Source organism: Chelonoidis abingdonii, chromosome 3, assembly GCF_003597395.2.
Source record: "Chelonoidis abingdonii isolate Lonesome George chromosome 3, CheloAbing_2.0, whole genome shotgun sequence".
NCBI classification, from domain to species: Eukaryota; Metazoa; Chordata; order Testudines; family Testudinidae; genus Chelonoidis; species Chelonoidis abingdonii.
In genome coordinates, this window is record NC_133771.1 from 214,739,114 (window position 1) to 214,752,849 (window position 13,736).

The following is a 13,736-nucleotide window of genomic DNA, read 5'->3' on the forward strand; positions in this document are numbered from 1 at the left end:
GAAAGAAGAGACAACTCCATTCCCTCTGACTAGGGGTGCAGGCTTATTCTTCCCTTTTGCTCCTGACTTTCTTAATGTCAGTTTGCTTCTGGCTGGGGCAGCGTGCCCCATAGCCAGCGGGCAGTGCAAAAAACCACCAGTGCTTTCCAGACCTTAGGGTTATTTAAAAGCAAAGTTTATTTGCTACAGAAAGGAAACAAGGCTAGAGCACACTTGTCTCAAAGCAAGCGCTGGGCCTTAGCCTGTGGACGCAGGGTGAGCAAGCCAAGGGCTGAGCACCCTTCACACATTTTGTTTACATTTTGCAGACATGGAGCTGATACCAGGCGGAATCTGTGACATTTCCAAGGACACTGCAAAACGGGACAAGAAGTGATCCAGGAGCAGAAACATACCATCCACTAGTTAATTTCTGAGCTCACTAAAACAGCAGCTAAAAACAGTAAGTATGTTACAGGGAAACAAGTGTCTACATTTCCCAGGTTGCTCTCAGCTGCTCCCATCTGCCAGCTTTGCCATTCTGAGAGTACCTCCCCCTCTCTTGACCCAGGAGATATTACGGGGGCTCCCTCCTTTCCCAAGTTTCTGCCAGTGCCTGCTCCTTGGTGCTCTCCGGAGATGTAAGAGCAGCTTAGTACTATGGAGGGGAAAGGCCTGTTCATGCAGGAGACCTAAAGGCACAAGCAGCAGATCCCTTGGTAATGGCACTGTGTTACATCTCTGATGCAGTTTAAAATCCTAGGTCAATATTCCTCTGCTGTGTGATGTTCTTCCCCCCCTGCCCACTCACCCAGCTAAAGGTGCCTCCCCATCAAGGCACTCCCTACACAGCTGGGCACATAATCTCTAAACGAAAGGGTGTCAGGTCCCAGTGACACTGCCATTGGGGTGTTACACACAGGGTGGCCATCACAGGGAACTGAAAAAGGAGGCCAAGTCCTCCTTACTGCAGCTAAAAATGAGGACAAACCCTCAATTAAAAAATATTTCATAAAGTATTGCATGAACCTTAAATTGTCTACTACTTGTATTTTTTTTCCCAGCATGGCAGACTCTAATAGCATCTTATTGTTGAGGAATACTGGAAACTTGTTTTTGAACTCAGCATTTTCAAAACTGCAGTAACTCTGTCGTTTGGTTTTCACTGTGTCCACGTCCAGTCAATTACTCTCATCTTGTCAGATGGAATTAATTAACAAAACTACCCTTTCAGTGTATGCATTGCTACATGAAATGGAAAGTATGTAAGAACCAATTTTATTCAAATTCTTTAAGTTTTCACATCTATTTGGCTTTGTCATTTTGAAAATCTTGAGGTTTTTCTCATCAGCACTTGAACGGTCTTGAAATTTAGGAGATGACATGACTTTGATTGTACACAATTTTTCACATATAACTCATCCATGTCAATAACTATCAGTTTTGCAGACTTCAACAGCTTCTGTAAACTCTTCAAAAGAAAACTTTTGGCAATGATAAGACAGACAGTTTCTTGTGCACATTATTTTCAGTGAGGTCATAACTGTTTTGTAAATGCTTTTGAGCTCAGTGATTAAAAAAGCAGAAAATCTGTTTCACACAATTCCTTCATTAACTTTCATTGAGATTCTTCAGTTTGGAGTTCAGAAAGTAACCATACAATTTGTCATTTATACTGCATTCTCGTTTCTTGTGGACATCAGTTCAAACAATGAAGTTAGTGTGAATGAGTTTGACTCCAGAGCTTCACTACTGTCTGAATTATTTTAGAGCCTGACTCAAGAAGAAACAGTACAATTCAGCAATTTCGTTCTTGCCTCCTTCGTCTCCAAAACTATCCCAGATTACTTTAGGGGTTTCACCTTCCCCCAAAGATAGCAAGTAACTTGCAAGCCCATTCTAATACACCGCCAGTAAGTCAGTAGCAAGTACAAGGACAGCCAAGGTGTGACTACATAACATAACATAGACTTTTACTGTGTTCTATCCCAGCAAATTCGCAAAACTCTGCCAGTTGTTGAACTCTCCATGACCAAATGCTAAAATGGCTGTAAATGTTTAAACTAGGTTTTCTACAGCAATGTTTCATTTGGTCATTGCAAATCTTGTGTTGACATAAACTAAACACATGGCAGCAAGAAGATCGCTGTTGCTCTCTTTCAGTTTTGGAAAACACATTTAGAATATTTAACACACATTGTCTCCCTGTGTGCTGACTTGTTCGATCACTTTAGTTTGAAGTCATCAATCCTATTGCCTGTATTAGTAGCGAATGCTTAGGACGTTCCATGACAGTCTTTGTTAAAAATCTAAGAGACAATATTTAATACCAGTAACACAATGGAAATCCCTTAAAACAAGCGGGGAGCATTTCAGGGAACCTTTGCTGGAGGAGTCAGTGGCCATCGGATAACAAATGTAGTTCTTTTAGCCATTTTTAACTCACTGAAAATTCCGCTGTGCAGTCCACACTTAGATCAGAGTGGTGTGGTGGTGCCTGACCACAGGAAATGTTTGGTGAGTTCTGCTGCAGTAACTCTGTCAAGGGTGGGCCATAAACTTTTGAAAACACTTGGAATGTTTAGACTTTTTGTAACAGCTTTTGTGTTTTGATTTCTGTTTGGCAGTTTCAACATTTTGTATTACAGGACCTTTTCCACAAACTGAAACATCAGTGTCACACTTCCAATAGCTGCAAGATGCAGAGTTCTCTCCTTTCGTATTTCTTTCAATTAATTTAAATTATTTTTCTCAGGCATCTGAGAAACTACTTTTTCTTCTCAACATGGTGATTCCCATGATTATCTGAAATTTTACATTCAGCAATCCTTCCTGTTACTTGCAAGAGCAAGACTCATGGAGTGATGGGATCAGAAGGAACTCTGTCAGATGGGTGGGGATTGTGAGCAGTAGGACCCTCTCCCGATGTATGAAGTCTAGTGCAGCAATGCAGTGTAAAATAAGTGTTATCAGAGGAACTGGCTGAAGTATTGTAAATCCACAGGAGCACTGTTCTGTTTCACGTGCAAACTCTTTTAATCATCCGACGACCTCAGGCATTTCCAAATGGAAAGAAGCAAGAGGAGAGGTTTTGTTCTCAAGAAAACAGTGTGGAACATCACAATGGCTAGTATGTTCACAAAGTAAGCATCGGATTGACAGGGAGATGGTACAGTTGCTTCTAGCACAAACTGCTTACTGGAAAGACGTTTTAAGGTGTATTGTGATAGTTAAGCTTCTCGCTGAACATGATTCATATTTAGAGAAAGGGAGGAAGTTACCAACTCTCCTCAGAACAGAAATGATCTAGGTATTCTTAAAGCATCACTAAAATTGACCTATTTCTAAATAAGCACATGAAACACTATGGAAACAAAGGGAAAGTTCACCCATCCTAGCTGTCAAAACCAATCTGTGATGAGTTCATTGAGGTAATGAAACATAAGGTTTTAGAATTCATTGTCAGCTAAGTCAAACAGGTGAAACACTTCTCTTTGGCAATACATTAAAGTCTGGACATCACTCATGTTAATCTGTTATCTGTCATTTTACAATACTGCTCACGTGGTGTTGTGTGAGCATTTCATTGGGTTTATACCAACTGAAAGCCACACTGTCAATTCGCTCCTCCAGACAGTGATATTTTTATTGGACATAAACAATATTGCTATTGAAAATTGCAGAGGTCAGTCATCCGATAACACAAGTAACATCTGGCATTGGCTGCTGTCGGAAGACAGGAGGATATTGAGCTAGATGGACCCTTGGTCTGACCCAGTGTGGCCGTTCTTATGTTCTTACTGTGTCTGGAACGTGTGATGGTCTTCAAAATCAAAAGATCAGATCAAAAACTAAGCCCACTAGCTGCGTATGTGCCATGCACAGCTCATTTTGTGAACTTAGTTGGAACTTGCAGCATTGATTCTTGCATGAAAGCCATAAACTTTTTCAGTTTTGTTCAGAAACTTTTTTTTTAATGCAGCATCACCCAGGAAATAGCAGCTTCTATGCAACAATGCTATCAGGTGTGAGCAAAGAACTCTTTTTGCCCTAAAAACCATTTTGAAGTTAAGATGGTCCTGTCATGCTGAATCTTGTAAAACAATTGTAGTAGATTATGAAGGCATTCATCATTGTTTGAAAGAAACAATAGACAATGCCAAGGAAAACAGTAAAACTGGAAGAGAGGCACAATAGTTGTACAAGGAAATGAGCTGAGTGCAGTTTATGAATATCTTATAGACTGTGATACTAGCAAGCTTTGACAAAACGAGTGTAAAGCTTCAAAAGCCAGGTCTGGATCTTATTGCTGTTCATTTGTTGACTTCCTTGCAAGAGTTACAGTCTCAGTTTTGACCATTTTTGAGACGCAAGCAAAAAATTGGGACGTGATGATAAGTCTTACGGAATACAAATGTGCTGTAAAACAAAAATTTCCAGATGATGAAAGTGACACTACAAGAAAGAAGGAAATATGAGGTTGAATGTTCTTATGTTATCCTCAATAAACTAAGTTGGAAACTAAAAAGGAGCAAATGTTATGCTGAACTATCTGCAAAATTTGGCTTCCTTATTGTTCTTGAACAAGTACGAAGTGAAGAAGAGATGCAAACATGCACTCAGGCAATGCTCAACGCTTACCCGAATGATCTAGAGCCTGGTCCTTTTGCTGAAATGTTTTATTCTTCAGCATTTATAAGATAATGTGACATGCAGGATAAGAGTGCTACTGGAATCATCACATTTTTATATGCTGAATATCTTCATTGTGTTGAGACTGTATTTGATTGCAACCATTGCCAACTGAAGCAGAGCAATTGTTCTCAAAGCTTGCCTTAATCAAAAAAAAAAAACAAAAACTTTGGTCAACTACAGTAGAAGTGAAGCTTAATACTCTTTCTATCATGTCAATTGAATGGGATTTACTGTGCACAGTGTCATCTGAGGATACAATGACTGAATGTGCAGCTCGTAAAGCTCACAAGATGTCAGTTTGAACGAGCAACATTTTCATTTGACTCAATGTTTTATGTTTTTATGTTTATCCAGTAAATATATAACCTGTTCATTATCTTTGATTATCTTTTCATGTTTATTCAGTATCATATGTGACTTTTTGATGGTCATAAGTAATACTTTTTTCTCTCATTAATACTAGGAGGCCTCCAAAAAACATTAGCTCCTGCCCTCCAATCTCATTAATCCGGCCCTATGTTCCAAAGGGCTCTGTCCTTGGCCCCCTTCTCTTCTCCCTCTACAGCTTTTGCTGGATAATGCCATCCAAACACACAACCATCATTTCTATGCCAATGACTCTCAGATCTACTTCTCTCCTTTAGACTGTCTCCTTCTGTCCACACTAAAATCTGGTCCAGTCTCTCTGACGACATCTCACAGATGTGTAGCCACCAGCTCAAGCTAAACTTGGCTAAAACAGAACTCCCAATTTCCCCCCGAAAACCCTCTTTCCTACTTCCTTTCTCAATCATTGTGGACAACACCACCATCTTGCCTGATATTCAGGCCTGCAATAGGGTGTCATCTTGAACTCAGAGCTCTCTCTAAATCTTCACATCCAGGCTATTTCTAAATCTTGCAGATTTCTGCTGCACAACATCTTTTAAGATACAGCCTTTCCTGTCCATCCACACAGCTAGAACTCATCCAAGTTCTCATCTCACATCTTCATTAATGCAACGTCCTTCCCTCTGTCCTCGACTAATGTCATCTTGTCCCGTTCACATCCACCTTGAATGTTGCTGCGAAGATCAGTGTCCTAGCCCATCACTTTGACCACACACCCCTCTCTTTGCATCCCTTCATTGGCTCCTTCTTCTCTCATGTATCACACACAAGCTACTTGTCTTCACTTTCAAAGCTTATCCCCACCTACCTCTCATCTCTCATTTGCTGTTGAGATGTCGACTCCCGCCTGTGATCAGCCCATGACGCCAGCCTCCATTGCCCACTTGCTGCATTTTCAAACAAGCCCTTCAGTGCTTTCTGCCATCCTGCCCCTCGCCCTGGGGAGGAGCTCCCCATAGACAGCCACAAAGCGACCTCATTGTCCTCCTCAGTGTCTACAAACAACTTGATTCCATTAGGCAGCAGGTGTGCAGACAGCACTGCTGATCATGCTGACCTGGATTGTTGCACTGTTCGTGTTCTCCTCTGTCTGTATCTGTCTGAGTCTTCTCTCATACTTGGCGTGTCCCCCAACAGTTTACAATCTGTGTCTTTGTTCTGTGTTTGTACAGCCCCAAGCACAGTGGGGTCCTGGTCCATGACGAGGGTTCCTATGTGCTATTGCACTACAAATAAATAAAACCTGTTATTCTACTAATAGAGGGAAAGCTGAGAAGAACTCAGCAGGTTTCTCTCTGAGGGGTCATCCTTTCTTTTTCTGTAGCCAGATTTCAACCTTGTCACAATTCAGACACACCAGCCATACAGTGGGGCCCAATCCCAAGGTGGCAGTGGAATGGGCCAGGCCACCTTTTAGGTCCAGGGCCCCATTTATAATTTTGATAGGAGGATTCTGATATACTAGTCAATCTCATCTCCAGTGTAAGTACCCAGGGAAACGGCAAGAGATCTATGCAGCCTTATGGTTCTGGGGGTTGGGCGCTTCACTCATATGTTCTATATCTTTCGTTTACCGTGTGTTGCTCCTGTCTGTTTAGTCTGTAAGCTTGTTGGGGCAGGGGCTGTCTCTGACTTGGTACAGGGCTGAGCACGAGGTCCAATCCCAGGTGGCATTCGAGGCGCTAGAGTAACACAAATCCATAAACACTCTGCCTCCAGAGTTACAGCCCTACATAAACAACTGCTCTTGCTGCCAGAGCTCAGTACGTCCAGCACTCAGGAAGGGCACAGATTTCCTTCTGTTCCTTTTTTTCATTTTAAGGTAACTTTCTGTGTTGCTATCATTTTTGAGGCTAAGGGTTTGCCATGGCGTGAGCAGGGGGGAAATCATGGCTTTGTTATGAAAAAAAAACTGTCCTTACACCTCAGGAAACGCTTGTAACTGGTGATGCATGGAACTAACGGATTCCAGGTTAATTCACAAGATACTGCATAGGCCAGGGAAGGTACAGAGCTTTCATACAATCATGATTATTCACCATACCAGCACTGGAAGCCTCAGCCAAGATCATGACCCCATTGTGCCAGGTGCTGTACACACACACATAGTGAGTCGCAGGCCCCAGGCTGAGTCTTCTATAGCAAAAAAATAAAAGGGGCCCTGTAAACTGCATATGTGACCAAGCGCCTTGCATAATGGAGCCATGATCACTAAGGGCTGCCAAAATACAAATAATATATCATACGAACATGGCAGCAAGAGCAACTGTTCCTAAAGCACTGACGCGATCAGAGGGAATCATGCAAAATGAAAGTTACAGCAGAGCCGCCAGGGATGGTGAAGTTCAGAAAGCCAGGCTCCATCCGAAGCTCGTCGCTGATCAGAACCTCTCAGCCCTGCAATATCAAGCTGAGAATCCTGTTCAGCCAAGTTCTTCCCGCTTCCAGTCAGGCTGAAAATCTACAAGTGCAGCCTCTCCCACGTGCGCTTCCACTTTGGGGCCTCAAAGGAACATGGCAGGGCAGAGAAAAATGATTTGAGAGTGGGAGTTGATGGAAAGCTGAGCTTAGGTTTTGGGTGAAGGCTCAGTGGGTTCCTATTGTCACCAAATCAATATGCTCCACCCCTAACAATCTCCGTTTCAATCCACCGTGCACCCATCCACTGTTTTAGGGAGAGCAAGATGCTGTTGGGAGTCCCCCCTCTTTTCTATTGTGTTGGCCATGGACCTGGAAGTTGCAGCCCTGGATTGTTTTCTGTCTGCAATCTCAGGGCTCAGGGGAAGAGCTGTAGCAGTTAGATCACTGCCCACCTCCTGCTGGACTGCTCATTTCTTTTTGAAGAGCTTGCGGAAGGAGCTCCGGAAGCCCCCTTTGGGTTCCTGCCGCGGGTTGCGTTCGCTGAAGGATGTTTGTTCGTTGTCATCCTTCTGGCAGAACCTGATGTTGTCTTCTGCATGTAGCTCCTAAAATGGAAAAGATGGTTTAACCAGAATTTACAACCTCACCCTTCTCTCCACAGTGGAGTAAACGGAGGACCTGACAGCCAGGTCATGTTGAGGAGTCTGGTTTCATAGATTCCAAGGCCAGAAAGGACTATTGTGCTCATCTAGTTTTAATCCCTGTATAATACAGGCCATAGAACTTCCCTATATTAATTCCTGTTTGAACTACAGCATATTAATTAGCAAAAGCATCCACTCTGATTTTAAAGTGGCCAGTGAGGGAGATTCTACTACAGCCCTTGGTAAGTTGTTCCAGTAGTTAATTACCCTCACGGTTAAAAATTTGCACCTTATTCCACTCTGCATTTGTCTGTGTGGGTTAGCCTGCTCCATCGCTCAGACTTCTGCAGTAGTGATGCCTCTGCACAGCAGTTAATGTGGGGTCTGTAAAGCCAGGGAAACCGAAGAAGAATAATTGAGGAGGTAAAAATAACCCTTATACAGAGTGACTGACTGTTTTAAGCCACATCAGAGAACTGAACAATGTCCCTGTTACCAGCGCTCCAGCTTTTCATCTGCAAGGATTCAGAATCCCTTCACCAACCATGGGGCAAAGCAGTGCAGGGCGGTGGCACCCTCCACCAGTGGATCCTGCATTGGGCATGCTCACCTCTGGGGGAGGGCGGATGGTGCCACTGGTTTTGTCACTCACTGTATGCGCACCCACAGCACACAGCATGAGGTCACTGACACATGGACTGTAACATAAGTGTGTCAGTGAGGGACTCCTCCCACTGGTGCTAAGGCAATGATGCTGTAGGCCCCTTTCTCTAACGGGTGGGCTGCATGGGGAAGTGTTTCTGGAAAAGTGTGAGTTTAAAGCTCAACCCCCACCCCTATTGCCAGGCAGGTCGTGTCCCCAGAGATCTCCACTGCTTTTGATGCCTGCTTAACTAAGCAGTGTGGTCTAGTGGATGAAGCACTGAACTGGCCACCTGGGGTGTATTCTGCCACTGGCCTGTTGGGTGACCATGGGCAAGTCTCGTCACCACCCTGTGCCTGGGTTTCCCCGTCTGTAAAATGGGACAAAGATCCCAGACTCCTTGGGTGAAGCACTTTTAGATCTGCTGATGAAAAGTGCTAGATAAGAGCTCAGGGTAATTATTAACAATTCTGCGCAGGCTGTTCCCCAGGCATTCAGCCCTGCCTCAATCACTTCTCCGTCATCCTCACCATTTTCTAATTTTCACTGTCTGTGCTCCTACGCTATCTCTTTAGTGTTTCTGGGGCTCTCCTTGTTCCTTCCTCCCCGTCCCCTGCTGGGCATTCCCCAGCTCTGCACACAGGCCAACAGTGCCTATCCCTGGAGGATCCTCTGAGGGGACCTTGCCACCAAATATGTCCCCCTGGGAGGGGGGGATACAAGTCCTCCCCAGGTCTGAATTTACCTCGCCCTGTGTTTGGGTTAGTGCTGTGTCCTTCTAAGCCATCACCTTTGTATAAGCTTGCACAGAGCTGGTGTTACCACAGTGGGGCCCTGTCCGTATTCAGATATGGTAGCACTGCGTCACGAGACCTAGATCAGGTGCCAGTTGAGTGAGAGCTTGTGGGCCAGATCCTCAGCTGCTGCAACTGGGCTGATTTCAGTAGTGCTGAAATGGTTTACACCTGCTGGGGATCTGGGCCCACGGACTTCGGTGTAGCCACATTGATTTATAGCAGCTACGGATCTGGCCCTAACTGCATGTGTCTTAATTTAATTCAGGAGCTCTTGGCCCTGCCTCTTTTGCCCACTACAAGCAGGTCCAAGCCCTCATTTCAAAGGGTTGTGCTCCACTATTAACCTGTTTCTTCTATTGAGGGGCTTGCTGCAGGGGGCTGCCCAGCACTGAGAAAAGCATGGATCGTAGGGTCTCAGTGACAGTGGGAGAAAAAAGTCAGATGCACAAGAAGGGCCAAATTTTCAAAAGTGGCCTCTGAACCTGCACCCACAAAATTGCATTCACCAAACCTGTATTTGCCCCCTTGCAGCCTGGTATTTGGGTGCAAATTGTGCCCTTCTGCTCCTCACTACCTGATGTATCTGTGCAGGGGAAGGCTTTGCATGTGCAAATTTGGAAGCTACTGTATTTTGGAAAATTCTCCCTTAAAAGTTTCTCTGACCCTGCTGCAAAATGTTGCTTTTTATTTTCGCCTCCTTACTTCCAAAAAGCTCTGTTTCTCCCCCAGCCCTCTTGGTGGGGGGAAGTAGCTCCTTTGGGAGCTTCTAGATGATGCAGAGATCAGGTGAGGTTGCATGCTTCTCTCCTGCTTGTGCTGCAGCTGGCTACTGCTGCTGCTCCTGGTGCTGTAGAGTCTAGTGCTCATGCCCTCAGTGCTCCTGGGGAACTCCTTCAGGGACCTGCTCAGCTGCTTGCCTTTGCTGTGAAACGCCTCCTGTTTGTAAAAACTGCTGCTTTTGGGCAGTGGCTGAGACGAGTGATCTGTCCTGTCTGGTTCCACTGTAAAGCTAACAGGCCTTAAAAAGCAAATATCTAGGCTGGATTCAGAGGAGGCCGGGGAGCAGTTCTCAAAAAGAGCCAGGTTTTGAAAGGTCTCGTCCTCGTAGGGACCTGGCAGGGTGAAAACTTCCCCCCCATAGTCCAACTCTTCATAGTTTGGAGCAAAGCTTCTAGCATCCTGCAGCAGCTCCATTGAGGTCCTGACAGATCTCTCAGCATTTCCCATTGGATCGGCTGGGGGAGTTTCATATTCCATCTCCGGGATCGCTTGCAAGGGGATGGACATGGCCTTTAGCTCCTGCTCGGGGAACTGAGACGAAGCAAGGATATTTTCTGGCCTTTCGTGTTTTCTAGCCTCCATTTCCCAGTCTGATGGCTTCCCAGCCTGGATGTTCTCCATCACTGCAGGCTGGTTCTTCTTCATCTGTGGCACCAAATGCCTTAAAAGGAAGGAAGTGGGGGGAGGAAATACAGAAAGAACTGTGATGTACATGCATTTGGCCAGCCTGGCTCAGCCACTACCTTAGTCACTCAAGTGCCATTTAATAAGTGTCCTGTGTCTGACGAAGTGGGTATTCACCCACGAAAGCTCACGCTCCAAAACGTCTGTTAGTCTATAAGGTGCCACAGGATTCTCTGCTGCATTTAATAAGGCTGTCACAAGCATTCTGTATGGTACAAGTAATGCCAGAAAGCAGCAGGTCTGGAATGGCAGGAGGGAGGAACCCTCTGGTTACTGCACGTGTGTGTCCCGGTGCAACCAGAATCCAGAGTCCTGTAAACCCGGCCATGCCTGCTGAGCACTGTGGCCATTCCAATATCTGTGCAGTAACTCTGGGCACACGGGCAGCTCATCCACTCATGCTCAGCTAAAGAAAGGCAGAGCGGGGGGTGGGAGATGGCCCCTGTGCCTTCTCTTGAGAGCAGAGGGGAAGTTCCTACTCTTCTTCAATCTGTTGTCACTCTTCCCTAGCTCGGGGGCCATACCTCACGCTGCCTCTCTCTTTTTCCCTTCAAGGGGTCTGGGAAGACCCTGCCCCTGGTGTCCCCTAGTGTGCTGGAGGGCTGGGCAGAGGCCCCCATGGGGAATTCTAGCTGAGGAAGTTGGGATTTCCCCTGTGGGTTTCAGGGGTGCGCTTCTCACAGTCACATCTAGTCAGCATCTCCTGCGAGAATGGAGACAGGGATGGGGAAAAGGCCCCAGCCCTCCCTGCACCCCCTAGGGTAGCTAGAACCTTGGGGACACTGTTCACTAGAGGTCCATCTACACTGCAGCTGGAAAGTGAGATTCCCCGCTCAGATCAATGTACATGCGCTAAGTCGCTAGAGACAGCACCAAAAAAATAGCAGCGTGGCCGCGGCAACACAGGCAGTGGCTCAGGCTAGCCACTTGAGTGCATACAGCTTTCCCCATCCTGAGGAAAAACTGAGATTTAAAAAATTTTTCCCAGCCTAAAATTGGGACAAAAATTTTTGCAAACAGAAAATTCCAATAAATAAATACATATATACATACATAAGAGTGGGGTTATGTCTATCAAAATATTTGGTTTCAATAATTTCCAAATGTTTTGTTTCAGTTTTACTGTTAAAAATGTATTGGCGTTGTTTTAAACTGGAAAGCCAGGATTTCTCATTGAGATGTTGAAATGATACATTTGGACAATTTAAAAAAACATGTTGAGTCAAAAAAAAAAGTTGAAACCCAACAAATCAGAATTTTCCAATGGAAAAAAAAAGTCAAAAAGGGCTGAAAGCTCAAAAAGGAGTTAGGCTCTTAACTTAGGTTTTAGCTCATAAAAAGAAAATCAGTGGAAGTTAGGAGCCTAACTCCTTGTGAACATTCAGCCCCAAATTCCCAACCAGTTGAACTGCAAAGCAGGTGGAAGTGTTCCTGTGCAGACAAATTGTGTTGTCACTGCAATGCACTGGATCATAGCAATCACTTGCTTTTAAACAACACCATAAGCCAACTATGGTGGATTACTGGAATTCCACAAAACTCTCTCATGCAATTTCTGGCTTTGCAACAATGAAAAATGCATTATCGTGCTTTGGGAAAATCCATCAGAATGAATCCCTAGCAGATCTGGACTGCACAGATTAGCACGGCAGCCCTGCTCACCCTCTTGGATCTCAAAGAGTGAATCTTTGGCCTTGGAAACTCAGACCAGCTTTCCTGAAAACTGCATTAAAATGAGAGGTGGTGGAAATTTTTCATTCAAACAATGAAAATGTTATATAAAAATCTGAAAAAAATCTTCAAATAAATTAAAAAAATGGTTCCTTGTCCCAACCTGCAGGATGAAAACTATTTCAGTGGTTTTTTACACCAAATTTTTAATAGATTTTTAAGGCCAAGACAGGACCATTGAGATTATCCAGTCCGACCTGCAGAGAACAAGCCAGAGACTCTCAGCCACTAAACTCTTCCTCATGCCCGCCCTTCTTTTGGAGCTACAGCAGATCTTGTAGAAAGACCTTACTGTTTCTCAACCAGCACTGATTAATACAGAAAAGTGGTGGGCTTCCCCACTGCTTCGCGTGGACCTCCTATAACCACTGCTCCCTAACTAGCCTGCTCTCTCAGCTGCACCATATTTTAATCCTTTTTGACAGCCTGGCAGTCATTATTAGCCAACCAGAGTGCAGGAATTTGCATCGTCACAAGTTGTTTTGCGATAACTACACTGGGATAATGCAAAGCTCTCTACTCTGATTGGCTACTAAGATCCCTCTGCTCCTACACCAAGAATTTCCAAGCTGTTTGCCAGGAGACCTGTTCCCCTCCCTTCCCCAGGCATTCCCCACCATTCAAACCTGCTCCCAGAATGTACTTCCTCCTGAAAATGCATAGAGAGGATTATTACCCACTGCAGCCCCACCCCAGAATGGCCATGCTGCAGCAACATGCTTGGCTATTTCTAGTGGCACATTGGTGCTGCTGAAACTTGTTGGGGCTGTGTGGGGAGGGAAGCGATACTGGCCTGACAATAGGCTTACGTGGCTGTTGTGCTGGAAGAGGGGACTGCTGGGAACGGCTGCATCACCTCTTCGGAGTGGATCCCGCTGTCTCGGATGGCTGTTGTGCTGAGTGGTTGAGAAACCTCCTGGCTGGCACTGGCACACTGAGAAGCCAGACCTTTGTATAACTTAACCAAGGATGACCTAGGGGAATTGAAATTAATCACCAATAAACAGAACCACGCATCGTGTCAGTAACAGC

The 13,736-nt window shown here is 45.0% G+C and overlaps 1 protein-coding gene across 1 annotated transcript in view; it reads right to left on the reverse strand.

Annotated features, from left to right (window-relative positions):
- Positions 1 to 7,233: 7,233 nt before the first annotated feature.
- ARHGEF33 (Rho guanine nucleotide exchange factor 33) overlaps positions 7,234 to 13,736 on the reverse strand; it is a 43,148-nt gene continuing 36,645 nt past the window's right edge. Inside the window, 3 exon segments of the mRNA XM_075064514.1 lie at positions 7,234 to 8,030; positions 10,191 to 10,950; positions 13,514 to 13,678. Coding sequence (XP_074920615.1) covers positions 7,893 to 8,030; positions 10,191 to 10,950; positions 13,514 to 13,678 — 1,063 coding nt within the window. The 3' untranslated portion in view covers positions 7,234 to 7,892.